This window comes from Alligator mississippiensis, chromosome 2 (genome assembly GCF_030867095.1).
Source record: "Alligator mississippiensis isolate rAllMis1 chromosome 2, rAllMis1, whole genome shotgun sequence".
NCBI lineage: Eukaryota > Metazoa > Chordata > Crocodylia > Alligatoridae > Alligator > Alligator mississippiensis.
In genome coordinates this window covers 202294210-202311572 of record NC_081825.1, presented here as the reverse complement: position 1 = coordinate 202311572, position 17363 = coordinate 202294210, and the positions used below count along the sequence as shown (strand labels likewise).

The window sequence follows — 17363 nt, the reverse complement described above, 5'->3', positions numbered from 1 at the left end:
AAAAAATATAATACATAGTATAAACACAGTCATCTCTGCCCGAGGAATAGGCTAAAGGAGATTACGTGACTAGAGTTGGTTTCTGTAGGATGGATGTCTACTCATTCCAGACCAACACAGTGACATTAGGGATAAATTGAGCCAGGATTTTTTTCTATTCAAGGGTAACAATGTTTAGCAAGTAGAGACCATCACTGCATATGGTACATGGTGGGTGCATCTATATGTGCCATTAACGTTCAGCAATAAGTCTGGAATTTATTGTTCCCGGGAAGCTCCTGGGCATGCAGTTTACATGTACACCTGGAACGCATCACATTGAGCCAGGTCAGAGGAGCCACAGCTGGCAGGGGACCTGGCGGGGGTCAGACTGCCAGTCTAGGGCTGCTCCAGCTGGGCTTAATGTGCTACAGAGGGGCTGGTTGGGGCACAAGGGTGCTTCAGTGCAGGGCTAGCTGGCAGGTAACCCCTGTATTCAGGCACCCTCATACCCCATCCAGCTGCATCAGCATCTACACATGTGCTGCTGCGCATGAAAAAACAAGTACTAGCCTGCTGCAGAGTTTTATTAGTTTCCTGAGCCCTAATAAGGGTATATATATAAATGCTGAGATGTTTACTGCATAGCTAAGTAGTCAACTCTTCAGTAAACATCTTATGTAGATGCGCCCAGGTAGACCTTTTCCAAGCTAGTATCACAGCTGTGCAAGCTACAGCAATGTTTAAATATTTGTTGCTGCTATATGCTAGAACTCTTAGCATCATTCATTCATGTAATTTTTGTTTTGTAACAGCTATGAATGTATTTTGTAGCAATTTAGCATTTGCTGCAGAAAAGCGTGGATGTTCTCCTTTGAAGGAGAAAAGTGTGGGAAACCACAGGTTTCCCCTTGCAGACTAGAAGAGTTCCAGCCTGCAAGGGGCTGCTTGGGGCTGTGGGGAAGGGATGCAGAGTGCACACATGCACATGGCAGCCAGGCAAGGTGGTGGAGAGCAGCTCCTACAGCTCCCTCTTGGTAAGTCTATGGGGATGGGGTGGAGGCACAGGCAACACAGCCGTGTTAGCGTGGGGGGAGAGGCACAGCCCTCCCCTCTGGATTTCTGTGCCCACAGTGGGGCATGGAATTGCAGCCAGGCCTGACCAGCTCCTGGAGGAGCCACCTCCATGGTCAACTGGATGGGACCTGGCATGGGAAGGAACCCAATGCCACCATGACTGCTAAGGTGAGGCATCCCCTGGCTGCCGGGCAGCAGCAGGAGGCACAACTCCATGCTGCTGCCCCTGCTGCACCTCACCTTGGCAGCCACAGCGGTGCAGCACTCTCTCCTGCACTGAGCCCCACCCACTGCACTGTGGGGGTGGCTCCTGCCCAGAGCTGGTCTACCCTGGCTCCAGCCCCATGCCCTATGCTCCACTGGGCATAGAGATCTAGGGGGCATGTACCCCCAACATGTCACCTGAGCCAACACCCCTCTTCCCCCAAACACCCACCTTCTGACTGGGGGCAGAGGGTGCAGGGGTAGTGGATTGAAAGCAAGGGGCACCAGCTGGGCTGGGGAGGGCAGCGAGTTGGGGTTGAGGGGCACTGGCAGGGCTGTGGGCTGAGAATGAGGGGCTCCTGCCAGGGAGCAGCAGGTCAGGAGTAAGAGGCAGCAGCAGGGCTGAGGGGAGATGCTGGGGGGCAGGACCAGGGGGCTGTGGGCCAGGAGTGTGGGGTATTGGCAGGACCAGGGGGCTGTGGGTCAGCAGTGAGGGGCATTGGCAGGGCCAGGCGGCTGTGGTTTGGCAGTGAGGGGCACTGGCAGAGCCAGGGAACTGTGGGTCAGGAGTGAAGTGTACTGGCAGGGCCAGGGGACTGTGTGTTGGGAGTGAGGCACACTGGCACAGCCTAGGGGGCCCTACAGGGTGGGTGTGAGGGGCACAGGCAGAGCCAGAGAGCTGTGGCTTGGGAGTAAGGGGCAATGGCATGGGCAGGGCACCAGCATATCAGGGCTGCTCAGCATCACAAAGCAGGGGGAGGGCAGCCGCAGGTAGACCTGTATCCTGGTGAGTGAAGGGAGCAGGGGGAGCTCTGTCTTTCCGTGAAAAAAAAAATCAAACGCCAAAATATATATTTAGATATATTTAGGTATTTAGAATTTATTTTATTATAATGATTGAGGTACTGGTAGGCTTCCAAATTACTTTAAAATTGTAAAGATATTAATAAAATATTGTGTTCAGCCGATATCTATATATATAATGGCACTTCATTTTAATCACAGAAAAACATGGAATTCTTGGGGACAGTTATCAGAGTTGGGGATTTTTTATAAGAGAATTTGGAATTTTTATAGAAAAAAACCCAGGATCCCTGCTGATTAGGGTCCATCACAGACATACTAGAAATAGCCTGTGTACATTTATCAGGGAGTCCACTTTCCTGGTAGCCATCATACAGTTCTAACATAGCTGTAGTCAACCGTTGTCATCTCAGTGTGGGCAGAACCTGTGCTAAGAAATGCCCCAAGCTTAGAGCCATCGCAGGGCCATTATTAAGTATCTTACGCTTACTAGACCAACAGGCTGGTCAGATTTTATCTTAGCTTTTTAGGTTATTTTTTGCTTTGTGTTACATGGTGACTGTTTTTTCTATAGCCATGGACACATGTACCCGTTAACATGTGGCTACTAAAGCTATTTCAGTTCAAGGAACTTGTGAACATGTGGGGTAACTCATTAACAGGTTTAGCCTCATGTGAGCTGCAGCAGTTTTACCATGGGATGAATCAAATGTGCCCCTCTTTCAAGTGCCTGCCTTCCAAAGTACAGCCATGTTGTGATTTCCTCTGGCTTGTTTCATTCATATGTCCATAGGCCAAGGGGAGTGTGCATCTTTAATTCACCTAAAACATCCTTTATTGATATACACAATTACACAAATGGCATAGCAAGCTTAGAACTCAACTCTAATCTCCCAGGATAAGTTTTTTGGGGTTTTTTTGGTATGTTATGCTCCTAATTAAGCTTTTTCTTTTCAGAATGACCTTCTCTTTCTGAAAGTCACCAGCCAGCTGCATCATCTCAGTATTAAATGTGCCATTCATGTGCTGCATGTCAACAATTTCAATCCCCACTGCCTACGTAGGAGGCCAGTCAATGAGGTAAAAAATAAATTGTTTCTCAAGTCTAGAGTTACCACCAGCGCTTGTTTATCCCACGTCAGTCAAGGGTCAGTGTGAAGGGAAATTAATATAGTGTACAATGTACAAGCTGTGGCTGCCAGGAGCTGACTCTGGAATCTCCTCAAAGGAAATGCCACAACCCTAGGAGGCAAACAGTGTAAGAGAATGCAGACCTCCTTTCATTGCACCAAGCCTAAATGCACAGGAGTACGTTGTCTTCTATGTTCCTGCGTGGAAGGGAAGCTAGTATCTTCTGTAGGTACCTGGTGTATAACTGGATGAAATGAGATGTAATTAAGAAAAAGATGGCTTAAACTGAATTTATAGAAAAACTACCGTGCAGTGAGATTTTATACTATGGAATAATTTTTAAAAGTGCAAGGTATATGACCCACACCTTAGTATATTACCAAATATGCTCATCGGGATGAGTTTTATACTGTCAGTGGAATAGAAAGCAACGGCAATGGATATATTCCATCTGCAGACAAGGTTCTTTGGCTAAGTCTGATCTTCTATTAGACCAACTCAAATAGTTGGAAAACTTTGCAAGCTTTCAGGTTTCAGGTTACCTGTGAATTCTAGAGCTGGTTGAACAATCATTGAGTATTCAGAGACTGTTCAGCGAATCTTGCTTAGAAATTATTTAACCATTTTTCATCATTCTCCCATAACTTTTATCAAAGTGAGCAGATCATTCATGTGTATATCAGAATTTTATAAGTTGTTTGAATAGGTTATTTTGAATACTTCATGGTTATTCCCTTAGCTGTCTTAGTTTCTCTGATTCCTTGATCACCTTAAGCAGCATTTCCAGCAGTCAATATTTATTTCTCCTTACTCTGGGTAGCATTGTATTTGAAACCTTTGTACTGGGTGCCTTGATAATACAGTATTAGGCTCCTCAGAAATATAAAACATTCTAATATATGTTTTGCAAGGCAAGCATTCTTTTATTGCATAGTATTTTTGGTGTCTTGCTTTATTTGATAGAGAAGTTATTATGGGTTCCATCACTAACAGAATTAACTTACCATCTCACTAGTCAGCTAAGAGTCTACCTCTCTTCTGTGGGAAGTATGAAAAATTGAGTAAGACAAGTACCTTAAAACTGGGGGATGCTGATTTGGGGGGGAAGAGAAGGAATGCCTTAATAATAACTGATAACTAATCAGGCATGAGTGATAAATCCATTTGCTGTGCTTAAATCTTTTTCAACCATTTACCAGTTTGCTTATCTGAATTGGATCTAGGTGCATATATTACTATTCATCAAGAAGTACTTTGCCACATAATCTTTTTTGTTTTTCTTTAACAGAACATTTCACCTTCAGAAGTAGTTCAGTGGTCCAATCACAGAGTGATGGAATGGCTCAGATCAGTAGATCTGGCAGAATATGCGCCAAATCTTCGGGGGAGTGGGGTTCACGGTGGTCTCATTGTGAGAACTGTTTTCTTTTTTTTCCCATTTTTAATGAATATACTTTTTTTTTCTCAAAGTAACCTTACCAAAACTTTTTGCTTAATTTTCAAACATGAAACAGGAAGGAGATATGTACTTGCACATTTATAGTCTGATTTAGTTTGCTCAGTGTTGAACCATCTCGAAACATTCTGAATCTGCTACACACAAATTAATTTTACAAGCAGGATGGTGCCTCTGAGTATTTTAGTACTTATCCAGAATATTTCAGAAAGAAATTACTTAGTAGCAATTACTTACTGATAAACAATCACCAGAGTACATCAAACAGATCAAACTCAACTTCTGAGCCAGAAGTCTGTTACAAATAAAGAATAGTACACATACTGCGTTGCTGAGGCACTTTCACCAGCAATCAGGAAAGGGAACTTGTTTGGACTTAGGAGATAAGAAATTAAAAGCAATTTAGTAAAGTCAGGAAGCTTTGACCGCAATGGTTTCCCTTGATATTGTTTTAGGACTTTTGGTATTAGAATCATCAGTATGTTCTTAATTACTCAGCATTGTAGGATGATCTTTTTTTTTTTTTTAAAGCTGTTTGACACTACAAAGACTCAGCCATATAACAAACAAAATTTTATTGGTTTTTTTTGCTTAATAGATTCTTGAACCTCGCTTCAATGGCGACACATTGGCAATGCTGCTTAACATTCCACCTCAAAAGACCCTTCTGAGACGCCACTTAACCACTAACTTTAATGTGCTGATTGGGCCAGAGGCACAACAAGAAAAAAGGGAAATAATGGAAGCCACTGCTTACACGCCTCTCACTACAACTGCTAAAGTTCGGGTATGCTGCTTTCTGAAGAGAGGAATTCTTGAACTGCTGATCTAGTTATCAGTTTGCTTTTTTTTTTTTGTAATAGAATAGGGGGCCAAACTTGGGAGGTGGGAGAAGTCAGTTATGAGTTCAGTTACATTTTAGTTATTCCCAATTTTATATATTCAGCATAAGTCCGTCTTCATGTACCAAAGAAATAAATGTGCGTCACCACAGCCATTCCTTAAAACTATCTAAAACAATATTTATATTTAGTATCATCTGTTCCTAATTTAACAGAGATTTAACCAAGTTAAAAAAAATCTATTCTATTTACTGGCAAACTACGTGCACCTTTTTCTGAATATTAGCCTTCCAAAAATGGGCACATGGTTTCCATGCCAGAATGGAGGCATGGGGACATTGTAATAGCTGCCAGGGGCTGGCTCTGTGCTGGGCATGCAGGAAGGGTAGAGTAGACTCTTCATTGTCACTCATTCTCTTTTCACAGCTAAAGTTTTAACCCTTTCACAGCCACAGTTGAATTGGCAGCCACTTTTGGCTGTAAGAGGGTTAAAGCAAGCAGCCAAAAGCTGCTGCCAGTTTGGCACTAGCTGTAAGAAAGGGTTCTTTAACTGCAAAAAGAGAGTGAATGACGGAGTAGATTCTGTCCCTACTCCATGAGGCCTGTATTCAGCCACAACTGGAAAAAAAACTTTCCAGCACTTTCTTCTCAGAACGGGTGAATATCTTATGGGAAGGATAGTGATATGGAAGAAAATATGGTATGTGCTTCTGGACTGAATAATCCTGACAATACATAGACCAAGACCTTTCCTGTTGAGCTACAGCAGTATGTGTGAAGTATACATAGCAATTCTTAGTATGGAAAATGGTGCCAAATCTGTATTCTTCTTAATGACTTAGTATTGTGTTAAGAGCTATACCCCGGCACACACATTAATAAGATTTGGGGATAACTGTTTGAAACATGATAAACCGAATTTATAAATTAAGCCTATAAACACTTAATCATGAGTAACTTTACTCATATAACTAAGTCATTTTTTTCGGCTGAGCAACTCATTTATGTGCTATACTTAGTATTAATACCCTTTGTTCAGGAAGGCACTGAAGCGTATGCTTAATATCATTCTTATTTAGAAAAAGTACTGAAACCCACAATGTATGGATGTGATATTCAGTAAGGCATTTAAGTACTGTTACTGTTCTCAGTTGTATTACTCATGCCAAAAGTTCTGCAATTAGTACAACTGACTTCATTAGGACTGTTCATGTACTTAATGTCATGCTTTCACTTAAGTTCCTTGCTAAATCAGAGCCTATTTTACTAGACAATAGAAATTCAGTTAAAAGCATCTAGAGTATTATAGAAATTGCACAAAGTAGCTTTGGAATCAATAAATGCAACTTCCAACTAGACTTCACATCTGAAAACACAGTTCGTTTTTCTCACATACCCTTTGTTTTCTCATAATTTTAGCCAAAGAAACTTGGATTTTCACATTTTGGAAACCTAAGAAAAAAGAAATTTGATGAATCTACAGATTACATTTGTCCTATGGATACAAGTCCAGGTGCAACTAATGGTACTCAGAAGAGCTATGGTGGATACAAAGGACTTAGTCCACTTTCCTCTGATAAGGAATTGGACAAACTGGATCAGGTGGGACAAACAGAGTGATGTCATACTCATCCCTCATTCTCCTCATGCATTCCAAAGCTTGCAAATAACTTTGTTACCATATAACAAAATATGTGCTGCATCCGCATGACCTCATTGAGAACATATGGGCTATGGACATTTTGAAGAGTTTTATACTGAAAATGTCACATTATCTTTCTAAGTGTAAACCTACCCATCCATCTGTAAATCCTTTTTTCAGAAACACAAAACCTTTACACTTTGAAGATCAATGTATTTTGACTGTACAGTTGAGGGTCATGGTAAAAACATTTGGTGTTTTTACTTTTAATTTTCATAATCGATAAAATACTGCACAGGTAACTCCTTTTTATCTTTGTAAGTGGTTTATGATGTAATAAATTTATTCAGACTACTTTGTACAGAGCTATCAGGAGACTTTGTTCTCAAAAACTGGACTGTATTTTTAATAGACTTGTTAGTAGAAGAGAGCAGCAGTTTCACTCTTCATGCATACATACATGTATGAATTAATTATGCTTAAGCAGTATATGTAAAAGATGCACCACTAATGAACACTATTATCATTGAAATAATAAAATAATACTTGAATAAGTCTATTTTGCTATGTATGTAGTGATCCCTTTCTTTTGGTAATGGAATTGAGTTTATATGCCATACCTCTAAACAGTCAAAGGCTGAAACCATGAAAACTCTTTGACATCTTCACTGTGAAAGTCTGTACAAAGTGATGAAAACCTTCAAAAAGGAGCTACTGGGTACTTGTATAGATTCTGCAGAGCACAAAAGCCAACCGGGGCAGACCTTTGCCTAGTATAAATTGTCATAACTCCATCTATTGTAGTGGATCAGTGACATTTTACACCAGCTGAAGATCTGACTTGGAAGCACCTTTCTCTCTGGAGCAGAAAGCAGTTAATGATCACAAAATTGAAAAAACTAACTGCAACCATTTTTCACCTGCATGATTTTACCACATCTAACATCTCATTTTTGCTCATCTGAAATGTAGTGGCTTACTTAATCTTTATTTTTTTTTATTTAAGGGATGTTTTGCACTGCCCTGTTTAGAGGAGGCAGGTGAAACAAATGCTTTTTGTAAAGGCAATATGGTTCTCATTTGGGATCTCTTACGTTAGTTTTAGTGTTTTCAGAATAAAATATTAAGCATACAATGGAAATGACAGCAGATCAAAACCTAATAGAGTTAAATGTCTAATATCACTAATCTAAATGTAGTTTGATCCTTTTTAGTGACTGAAGGGATAATAAATGTCCAATTACCTAGAAAACAGTAGCAAGTGAGTGCATTTACCAATACTCATGACCCCCATTTTAGTTACTCAATACAATTGTAGAAATTGAACCAAATATATCTAACATTAAAGCTTGATGAAACTCCACCTTCAGTTAAACAAATGACTTGGAGAGTACATACCTAAGAAAGTACATAGACATGCTTGTCTAGTGAAGATTTAGTGCTTTTAATGAACAAGAAATGAACCCCTTGACACTGTAGGCCATCTGACATCATGAAGATTGATATCCTTTTATTAGAATCAGCAAGACAGCATGTTGGGTTCTTGTATTGCCTGTCTAGTAGGAATGCACCACACAAGTTGTTAAATACATCTTGAAATGTTTCTGAATGTTGTGAATATGACTGTAATGAGTGCCTAATTTAGGAATATATCAATAGGTTCACATGAAATATAGTGCTAACTCCATGGAATATATTTACCAGCTGATCAAGAACACCTTTTCTCTTGATTAGAAATCTGTCTTCCTGTCATTGCTGCATTTTCACAGTATTATAAGGCATGTTGGCATGGTGATTTTTTTCCCTTTTTGATTTGTTACTTTTTGTATATTTTTGTTAATTTTTATAATATTCAGAGTAGCAATTTATTATGCCAAGATTTTCTTTTTCTCAAGTCAGGGACACCTCCCAAAGATGCATATAGAGTCTGAATAAAATAGTAGCCATTGTCTTATTTGATCAAGTTGCTGAATGCTTTTACAGATGGAACATTCGGAAGGAACGGTAATGCAAATAGGGGCTCTTTCTCAAGGCATAAACAATCTCACGGTATGTATCAACTTGCACTTGCTTTAAAAGTCACAAATATATCTTGCCAAAATTCGGGAAAATTTAGTCATTCCAGGTAGAGGTAACCCAATATATCAGTCCATATTCTCTCAGCACTGATAAAAGGAAAATTGACATTATTGGCAATCGGCTTTTTTTGGCTGATGTGGTTGATGATGTCGCCAATAATGTCGCAGAATGCATGCAGACAGCCCAGCAGCTTGGAGAGCAGCATCCAGCTGGTAAGAGTGTTGGACAGGAAGGGGTGGGAGGGACAAATTGAGGCCCCTGTGATGAGGGAGGGAGTGGGGCTGGGGTTGGGGCTGGGCATGGACGGAGCCTTGAGTGGCTCATCTGGGGTGGCCGGGGGGGGGGGGGGGGCTCCTGCCACTGCATGCACCCCGAGAAAGCCATGGGGGGGGCACATGCCCCCTGGATCTGTGTGCAGGGCGAGGGTGGGCTGCTGCTATGAACCGGGGCCAGGGGCAGTGCCAGGCTCTTCCTGGCAGGGGGGTTGGGCTGGGGCTGCTCTTGGGCCATGTGGTGGCAGCGCTGTGGTGGGCGGGGTTACCACCCTGTAGCAACCCCTCCCAGTGCTGCCACTTCCTGGCCCGACCCAGGCCCAGCCCTCCCACTGGGAAGAGCCTGGTGCTGCCCCTGGCCCCAGTCCACAGTGGCAGCCCATCCTCACCCTGTGCATCCTCACCCCCAGGGGTGTGTGCAGCAGTGGGAGTTGTGCCCTGCTGATGAGCCACTCGTGGCTCCATCTGGCACCCAGCCCCACTCCCTCACCACAGGGGCCTCAATCTGCCACCCCCACCTCCAACCCTCCCCCTGCCCCTTCCCCCACCAACAGAGTTACCAGCTGGACGCTGCTCTCCAAACTGCTAGGCTGGATATGGGCAATTGGATCAGTATCAGCCACAATGGCTCATTAATAATTGACCATCGGTATCAGCCCAAAAACCTTTATCGGTACATCCCTAATTCCAGGTGATTTTCAAGGGTAAGAGTCTGGAAGTGTCCTGGTTTTACTTATCTGCAGCTTGGTTATAGATCCAGAATTTAACATTTTCTTATTTTTAAAACCATTTTTAATCCTTTATCCATAATCTCAGATTTCAAATAGGGTCTAATTCATGTGTTGGATCCGTGGCTTCTCTTCACCCTCTGCCCAGGGTTGTGTCACATGTTACACTTAAAACATATTTTATTTAGATCATAGTAAGCTTTACTATGAGTTAGGAAGTTTTCTGAGCAGTTACACGATCTCAACTCTCTGGACAGAGCTGGAGACATCTGTGTGGTCAATCAGCTGTCTGTCAGTCCTAACTCCTCCCCCACCTCATCCCCTCCTAGCTCCAGAGTTGGTTCAAGGCTCTGGTGTGATGGAAGGGCTGAAACCGACAACCATGTGTCTGTCATTCCCAGCCCTGACACCATACTAAAACTAGTGAGGACCACTGGTATTATCTTCATGGCACAGTCCCACAGCAGCCTAGCACACATTACTTAACGCTAAATGGAGATATTCCTACCCAAAAAGTCATAACTTTACTACCATATGATAGCACTTAGCATGTGTTTTCTTGCTTGAATGCACAAATGCTCATGGTTTTAAACACAATTAACACATCCTATGTATAATGTGTGACAAACTGGTACCTGTACTTAACAAAAACAGGTTCCAAAGTTGCAGTTTTTCAATTTAACAATCTTGCAAGCAATGGCTGTCCCATCTCCCTTAAGAAGCCCTTACTTTCACTGGACAGATTCCTGCACCCAAAATATGGACGATGCACTGTATTAAAATTAACTATGCCATTGATGCCTGTGTTTGTAAACTAATTTTAGAAGACAAACTTGCTGGAGGGCAGAATGAATGGTCATGTAAGCTTCCTCTGCATAGTGGCAGGCACATCTACATGTTCTATTAATGTGCCTGAATAAACTCCAGCACAGTTCATGCTGGAGTTTATTGCTCCTGGGAGGTAAACCTGCCAACTCAGAACTGCAGTGCCCTGGCTCAATGTGCTGCAGAAGGGCTGGCTGGGGTACAAGGGTTCTACAGTGCAGAACTAGCCCAGCAGGCAGCCCCTGCATTGTAGCACCTTCATACCCCAGCAGTCCCCAGGCACCATCTACACATATGTTTCAGTGCACTAAGCTCTGCTGTAGGATTGTACTTGTCAGGCAGTACTACCCTCCAATGGGGTTAATTCGTTTACTGTAGCCTAATAGTGCCACATGTGTAGGCAGTAACACTTTACTGCAGAACTAATTAGTCAGCCCCCACAGTAAGGCACTTGTGTAGATGCACCCAGTATCACCTAAATGTAAGAAGTTCCTAATACTAATCATCCTGCTACATTAAACTACAATGAAGAAACTAGTTTCATACTGTTAATATTAGCAAATTATTTCAATGACTGATAGTACACCCTGGGGAATGATGCAATTATACGCCCATGTAATTTTGCACATTAAAGGTATGACTGTGCAAAATTGCATAATTTTACATAATTTAACTGCAGGGGGGCTCTGTGCCTCCACCTCTATGAAATGGAGGCACAAAGCCATTTGACTGTACAGCTGGATAAGTGGGGAAGGGAGCTCCTGCCTGCAGGAGGAGTGGGATGGGTGTGGCATTTGTGGGTGGGTATAAGCCACATGCTATTGGGCCGGGCTGGCCAGCCAGCTCAGTGCCTCCACGTGAGGCTTCCAGCACTCCAGTGGGAAGCTGCATATGGAGGCAAGCAAGAGCCTGCCTGGCCTGATGGCACATGACTCCATGCCTCCATCTGCAACTTCCCACTAGAGTGTTGGAAATCCAACGTAGAGAGCTGGCCTGGTCCAATGGCATGTGGATTGGGAGCAGCACACCATCAGGCCAGGTGGGAAGCTGTACATGGAGGCATGGAGTCACATGCCAGCAGGGCGGGTGGGCTCCTGCTTGCCTCCACGTGCAGCTTCCCACTGGAGTGTTGGAAGCCCCGTGTGGAGACATGGAGTCTGCCCAGACCAATGGCACACAGCTCCTGGTCCATATGTCATTGGGTCATGCCAGCCAGCTCCATGCCTCCAGATAGGGCTTCCAGCACCCCACTAGGAAGCTGCCCATGGAGTCATGGAGCCTGCCTAGCCCAATGGCAGGCAGCTCCCACCTGCAATGTCATGAGCCCCACAAACTGGCACAGAGCCAGCCTGGTCTAGTCGAAGGCACATGCCAGTGGGTCAGGTGCATGCAAGTGCAGGCCCTGAGACTCAGCCAGAGGCATGCGCTGCCAGCGGCTTTACCTGCTGTGGCCATGAGCACCCTGAGGGCCTACTGCCACTGAGCTGCTGGCAGTGGGAGCTTTGCACCATGAGGAGAGATGTTGGGGGGGCACACCCACCTATAAGCCCCCACACACACTCTTCACAACCCCCAAATCCCACACACACCCACAAACCCCACACACACCCATACCCAACTCTTCTTCACAACCCCCCACACTCCTTCACAAACTCCCCACATACTCCAATACTCACACCCCCCACACCCATTCACAAACCCCACACGCGCACACACCTCCCCACACCATCACAAATCCCCCACCCACACCCACCCATACAAAGTACCTGCATATATTTCTAAAGTAGGTTCAAATAGTGTTATATTTCATTTGTCAAAATAAATAACTATAATTAATTTTGCATAATTTTGAGTTTCCTCACATAATTTTGAATTTTTCTATGCATTATTCCATGGGGTGTATAATAGTAATAATATAGCGAATTCCATCTGTTGTGAATCAGGTTTTATTTCAGTTCCTTTCCCAGTGCTATGTGCATTTAACTGGATACTTATGTAATCCACATCCTGTTTTCTCTCTTTCAGAATATGCTAAGCCAAGATGAAATGCTGAATGACAATAGATTTTTAACACCCACCTTTGAAGACTGGAGATGATGCTTCAGCATGATCAAGAACACTAATACCTCACACACACATCCAGATAAGTGGCCAAGGAAACTGGGTGCTATATGGCAGAAGATAGCGTATGCTTTTCTGCAAATGAGATAAACTTTATATGTCGTTAATACAGCAACACGTTACAGGTAAAGAAAAATACACTGGGTACCCTAATAAGTATTTTTACCTAGATGTTAAAAAAAAAAAAAACTATGCAAAATTATTTCTCATCCAGAGCTGAGAAACAAGACCAGTAAAAGATGTCTTTGCAGATATATGGTGAATTTGTGCACAGCTGCAAGCAAACTTTTATAATTTTGTACTTTTATAATTACTTCCACATAGGGATTAATGCCAGTAGATTGGCACCATAGCCACAGGTTCAGAGTCTTCCTGAGTTAAGTAAAAGCAATGAGGACAAGCCTTTAATAATTCCAACTGCTCCTTTTCTCCTTGACCAAATGGTGCAGCAGGTGCTATCTTGGGGTCTGGCAGACAGCTACAATGTTTACAGAACTGTTGCTGTATAGACAGGGCTAGTTTAGGAGCTTGAGAGTCTCCAGAGAAATTGTCAGTGGGGGAGCAGAAACTTTGTTCCCTCCTCTTGTACCTCCATTTGTCTCCGCTTTCTCTGTCCTGCTTATAACATTGGGATGGAGAGAGAAGACAGATAAGCTTTCACACCTTGTGAATAGCCAGTAGCGGAAGTGGGATGATGTAGTGGGCATGTTCCCAGAATAGGCCAGGAAGGAACACATTAATCCTTACTATGCTTTTTCTCTCTCTGCCTAAAACCAGCAACAATTAGAAGGACAATTTAAGACTCTCAGGAAAGATGAGGGACTCAAAAGGCTACTTTGCTTAGTTTTGCTTGATGCTTACTATAAACACTGAGTGTGCTCAGTCAGGGAACAGACCTAACACCCAGCAAAGACAGCCTGCATGTTGACTTTCTCCGACCCGGGTTCAACACTCCCCCTGCAGTTGCTTTGAAGTGCGTGCAATGGAACTGGCAGCACAGCACAGGGTTTGTTGCAAGTGACAACAGTTCCTTGTACAAATGGAAGGTTTTAGGAAGTTCTACTGTATATAGCCTTCTCCTATAAATAGCAAAATGTAAGGAAGTACTAATGGGCCAGTGGGCTCTGAACATTTTGAACTTGCCTGAACTGAGAGTCAGAATGGCATACAGAATGGAGTTCCCAGAACTCAGAACAAGCAATTGGAGGTGATCAGCTGTGAGCCCTTTACCAGCCACTTCCCTTCTGTCACTGAATTACTTTCATGCTACTGTAAGTAATTAAATGTATATGAACTTTGGATAGTCTCATAACAGAGATTTGGTCAGAAACAAGCTGTGATGTTTGCATGAGAACCCGGTGATTCTTTTTGTAAACCTTATGCTGTGTTTTGTTTTATTTTGTTTCTGCTTCTGTTTGCTCGCTCCCTTCATTTCAGATTCATATGTATGCTTTCATACAACGCTACCTTAATATAACAGCAGCAAACAAGTCAGTGCATGCGTAATGTGCAAAGGGTGACTAACACAGCAAAACTAGTGTTTGTAAAGTTTTTTGTTTAAAAATTCTCATGCTGATCAAATCAGTTCTTTATGGCAACTCCATATTTGTTATCAGAATATCAGGGGTATATTTTTGTAAACTGGGAAATTAACCCAGTTTTAAAACAAAGGGAGTTGGTATTGAAATGCATAAAGGGCTTGAGCTATTTTTTCAAGGGTGGTTCTCTCTCTTGTTTGCAAGATGGTTTCATTGTGTGTTACAAGGTGCCTAGAGCAGTGGTTCTCAAAGTTTTTAGATTCAAGGCACCACAGCACAACTTCTGTGAACTGACTGGCATCCTATTTCAAAACTAAATTTTAGTGCTTGCCTCCTTGCAGAGGGACTAGGCAGTAGAGGTTGGGGAGTGCTGAGCCTGCAATTATCTTATTGCTTATCCCCTCACACCTTGCAACAGCCTTCAAAGGATCTTATGGCACCTCAGAGTACCTGGTTGAGAATCAGCGATCTAGATTACAACAGATAATTTAGCCAGCGGGCATGTCAGTGCCAGGCATGATCCTGTCCACTAAGCAGCATATCTGGAGTGTATTATATTAGGTACTGTTCAAAGTGAGTAAGAGGTATTTCTTACTCCTTAACTAACCACACAGATTTTACTGAGAGCACTTGAAGAGTCCTTACTGAACATATTCCCATTTGTGACTCTAAAGCCAATGGGAACCTAAGTGACTTTTTATGAAGTCTCGTTTGCCACTTCACCTCAGAAAGCTTTTGTATAGGAATTAAAGCAGCTATTTTCCATCATGTCTATTGCTGTATAAAGGATACGGTGAAATTGTTTAATTTATATACTTGACAAAGACTGGGATTTCCATGGGAAAGTCCCATTGGAGTCAGTGGGATCAGTTACACCTCCACTCAGTGCTTTCGAAAGGCAAGGAGTGTTAATTATCAGCACAGCGGACACTAAGCATCTGAAATGTTCAGTGATGAATTAACCCACAAATGCAGGAATGGTGACTCAAGTGACACCATTACCAGTACAAGAGAGGAAAGCAGTGTTACATTGCTGGCATATTTCCAGGAGGCCTGACTGGATTTTTTTTTAATGTAACACTTTAAAGCTTGTGTGTCATAGTAAAATCTACAAACTTTTGTTTAACTTGTTTTATCAGATTATTTAAACGTCTAATTTTTGCCTATGCTAAAAGAAAACCCATCAAGCTAGCAGGATAGAGGAGAGAGAACGGTTCAAGGAAATGCAAAATGTTGACCATCTGCGCTGTCACATTGTAGTGAATAAATTCTGGCTGTTTCTCTATCTCCTGGTGAGTCTTTGTAGTAATTTCTACACAAGCTTGGTGTGTGGGGAAGTTTAGGCTGATTCCTCTATGCCTATATTCTCTTCATTAGTTAATAAATATCCCCTAACTTGGAATAACTTCTGAACTTGGTAGACACTGAACAAATGCACATAGTGTAAGTATCCCAGTGAGCGGCAGCTTACAGGTAGCCAACATGAAATGCTGAGGACAGGGTACATCTAAAATGCTGTCAGTCCGTAAGTCAGAGGTACCTTACTGTGGTAAAACCTCTTCTAGCACTTGGGATCTTCAGCCCGGAAGCCTTTCCCAAATGTAAGTCCTTGCATGCTCCATTTCAAAGAACTGAGGGGGGCTCATTCTTCTTTTAAAATAGTCAGAGATGCTCCCTTGAAATGCAAGATTTACCAGACCAGAGTGCCACAGATCCTGCTCCCAGGGCAGTTAGTCATTAAACAAAGTACAGAAAGTCCTTGGACCACTAGAACTTGCACCTCCCCCTCTCTAATAAATGCCCTAACTACTAGGCAATGCTATCTTACTCTCTTGGCCAAGTGAGTCTAATTCTTCTCTGCACAGTGGCACACTTTCAATGAGCCACTGTGCAGAGAAGAATTGAGAATAGCCTTTTAAGCAGGTCAGAATTACTATTTCAGATTGAAGTCCTTTTTTAGCCTTATTATCTTAGGGTCCTGCCACATATTCTTAAAGCTGGATGGAAACCAACTATAGAGCTGTTATATATTTTCAAGCACTAAATTTGTAGCCGGTTGGCTCTTTTTATAGCTGGATAGGCATTGTTATAGTTGTCACAACCCAAGGGTGTGATTTTTGGTTTGTGTGCGCTTCGGCACTGCTAAATTATTTTCCCGCCGTTTGTAGCTTTCTTTGCAGGGTGCATTTCTTCGCTGCTGCACAGAAATGCACGTTGCAAGGAGTTCCCGCCATTTGTATTTAAATTCGTGCCCCACTATTGGTCAGTTCTAAATTATTCCTACGTGGCGGCTAGCGATTGGCTTGCTAGCCATATAAGAGGCTTGAGTGGTTTCCACCCAAGTTGGAGTACTTTAAGCACGCTGCAAAGTGCCTCTAAGGAGATTTGACTTGCGGCTAGCTGATCGATAGACTGATCACCTATCGATTCTTCTCCCCGTCGCTGAACGATCCCTTGACGTACCCCTCCCTGCGCGCAAAAGTTCCACGGAGCCTCGACAACTTCGTGTGAGTGAATCAGAGTTCTGTCCAAGTCCTAAAACTAGGATTTATGCGAAGTATTCCTGGAAACGTTCCAGCCTACACCACGACCATCTTCGGTGTAAGTAAATAATCTTAAACAACCATTAAGCGTCCGTGCCTAATTCTAGCGCGCAGTCTGCCTT

The 17363-nt window shown here is 42.8% G+C and overlaps 1 protein-coding gene and 1 long non-coding RNA gene across 11 annotated transcripts in view; both read left to right on the top strand.

Annotated features, from left to right (window-relative positions):
- PPFIBP2 (PPFIA binding protein 2) overlaps nucleotides 1-7694 on the top strand; it is a 208705-nt gene extending 201011 nt beyond the window's left edge. For all 10 annotated transcript variants that reach the window (XM_059722700.1, XM_019476847.2, XM_059722697.1 and 7 more), the window contains 4 exons: nucleotides 3022-3144; nucleotides 4484-4606; nucleotides 5250-5438; nucleotides 6913-7694. In XM_059722700.1, the coding sequence (XP_059578683.1) occupies nucleotides 3022-3144; nucleotides 4484-4606; nucleotides 5250-5438; nucleotides 6913-7113 (636 nt within the window). In that variant the 3' untranslated portion in view covers nucleotides 7114-7694. The remainder of the gene's footprint in view (nucleotides 1-3021; nucleotides 3145-4483; nucleotides 4607-5249; nucleotides 5439-6912) is intronic.
- Nucleotides 7695-8943: 1249 nt separating this feature from the next.
- Nucleotides 8944-15785, top strand: LOC132248703 (uncharacterized). The gene is made up of 2 exons (XR_009460046.1): nucleotides 8944-9184; nucleotides 13065-15785. It is a non-coding gene; the product is annotated as an uncharacterized LOC132248703 (long non-coding RNA).
- Nucleotides 15786-17363: the final 1578 nt, after the last annotated feature.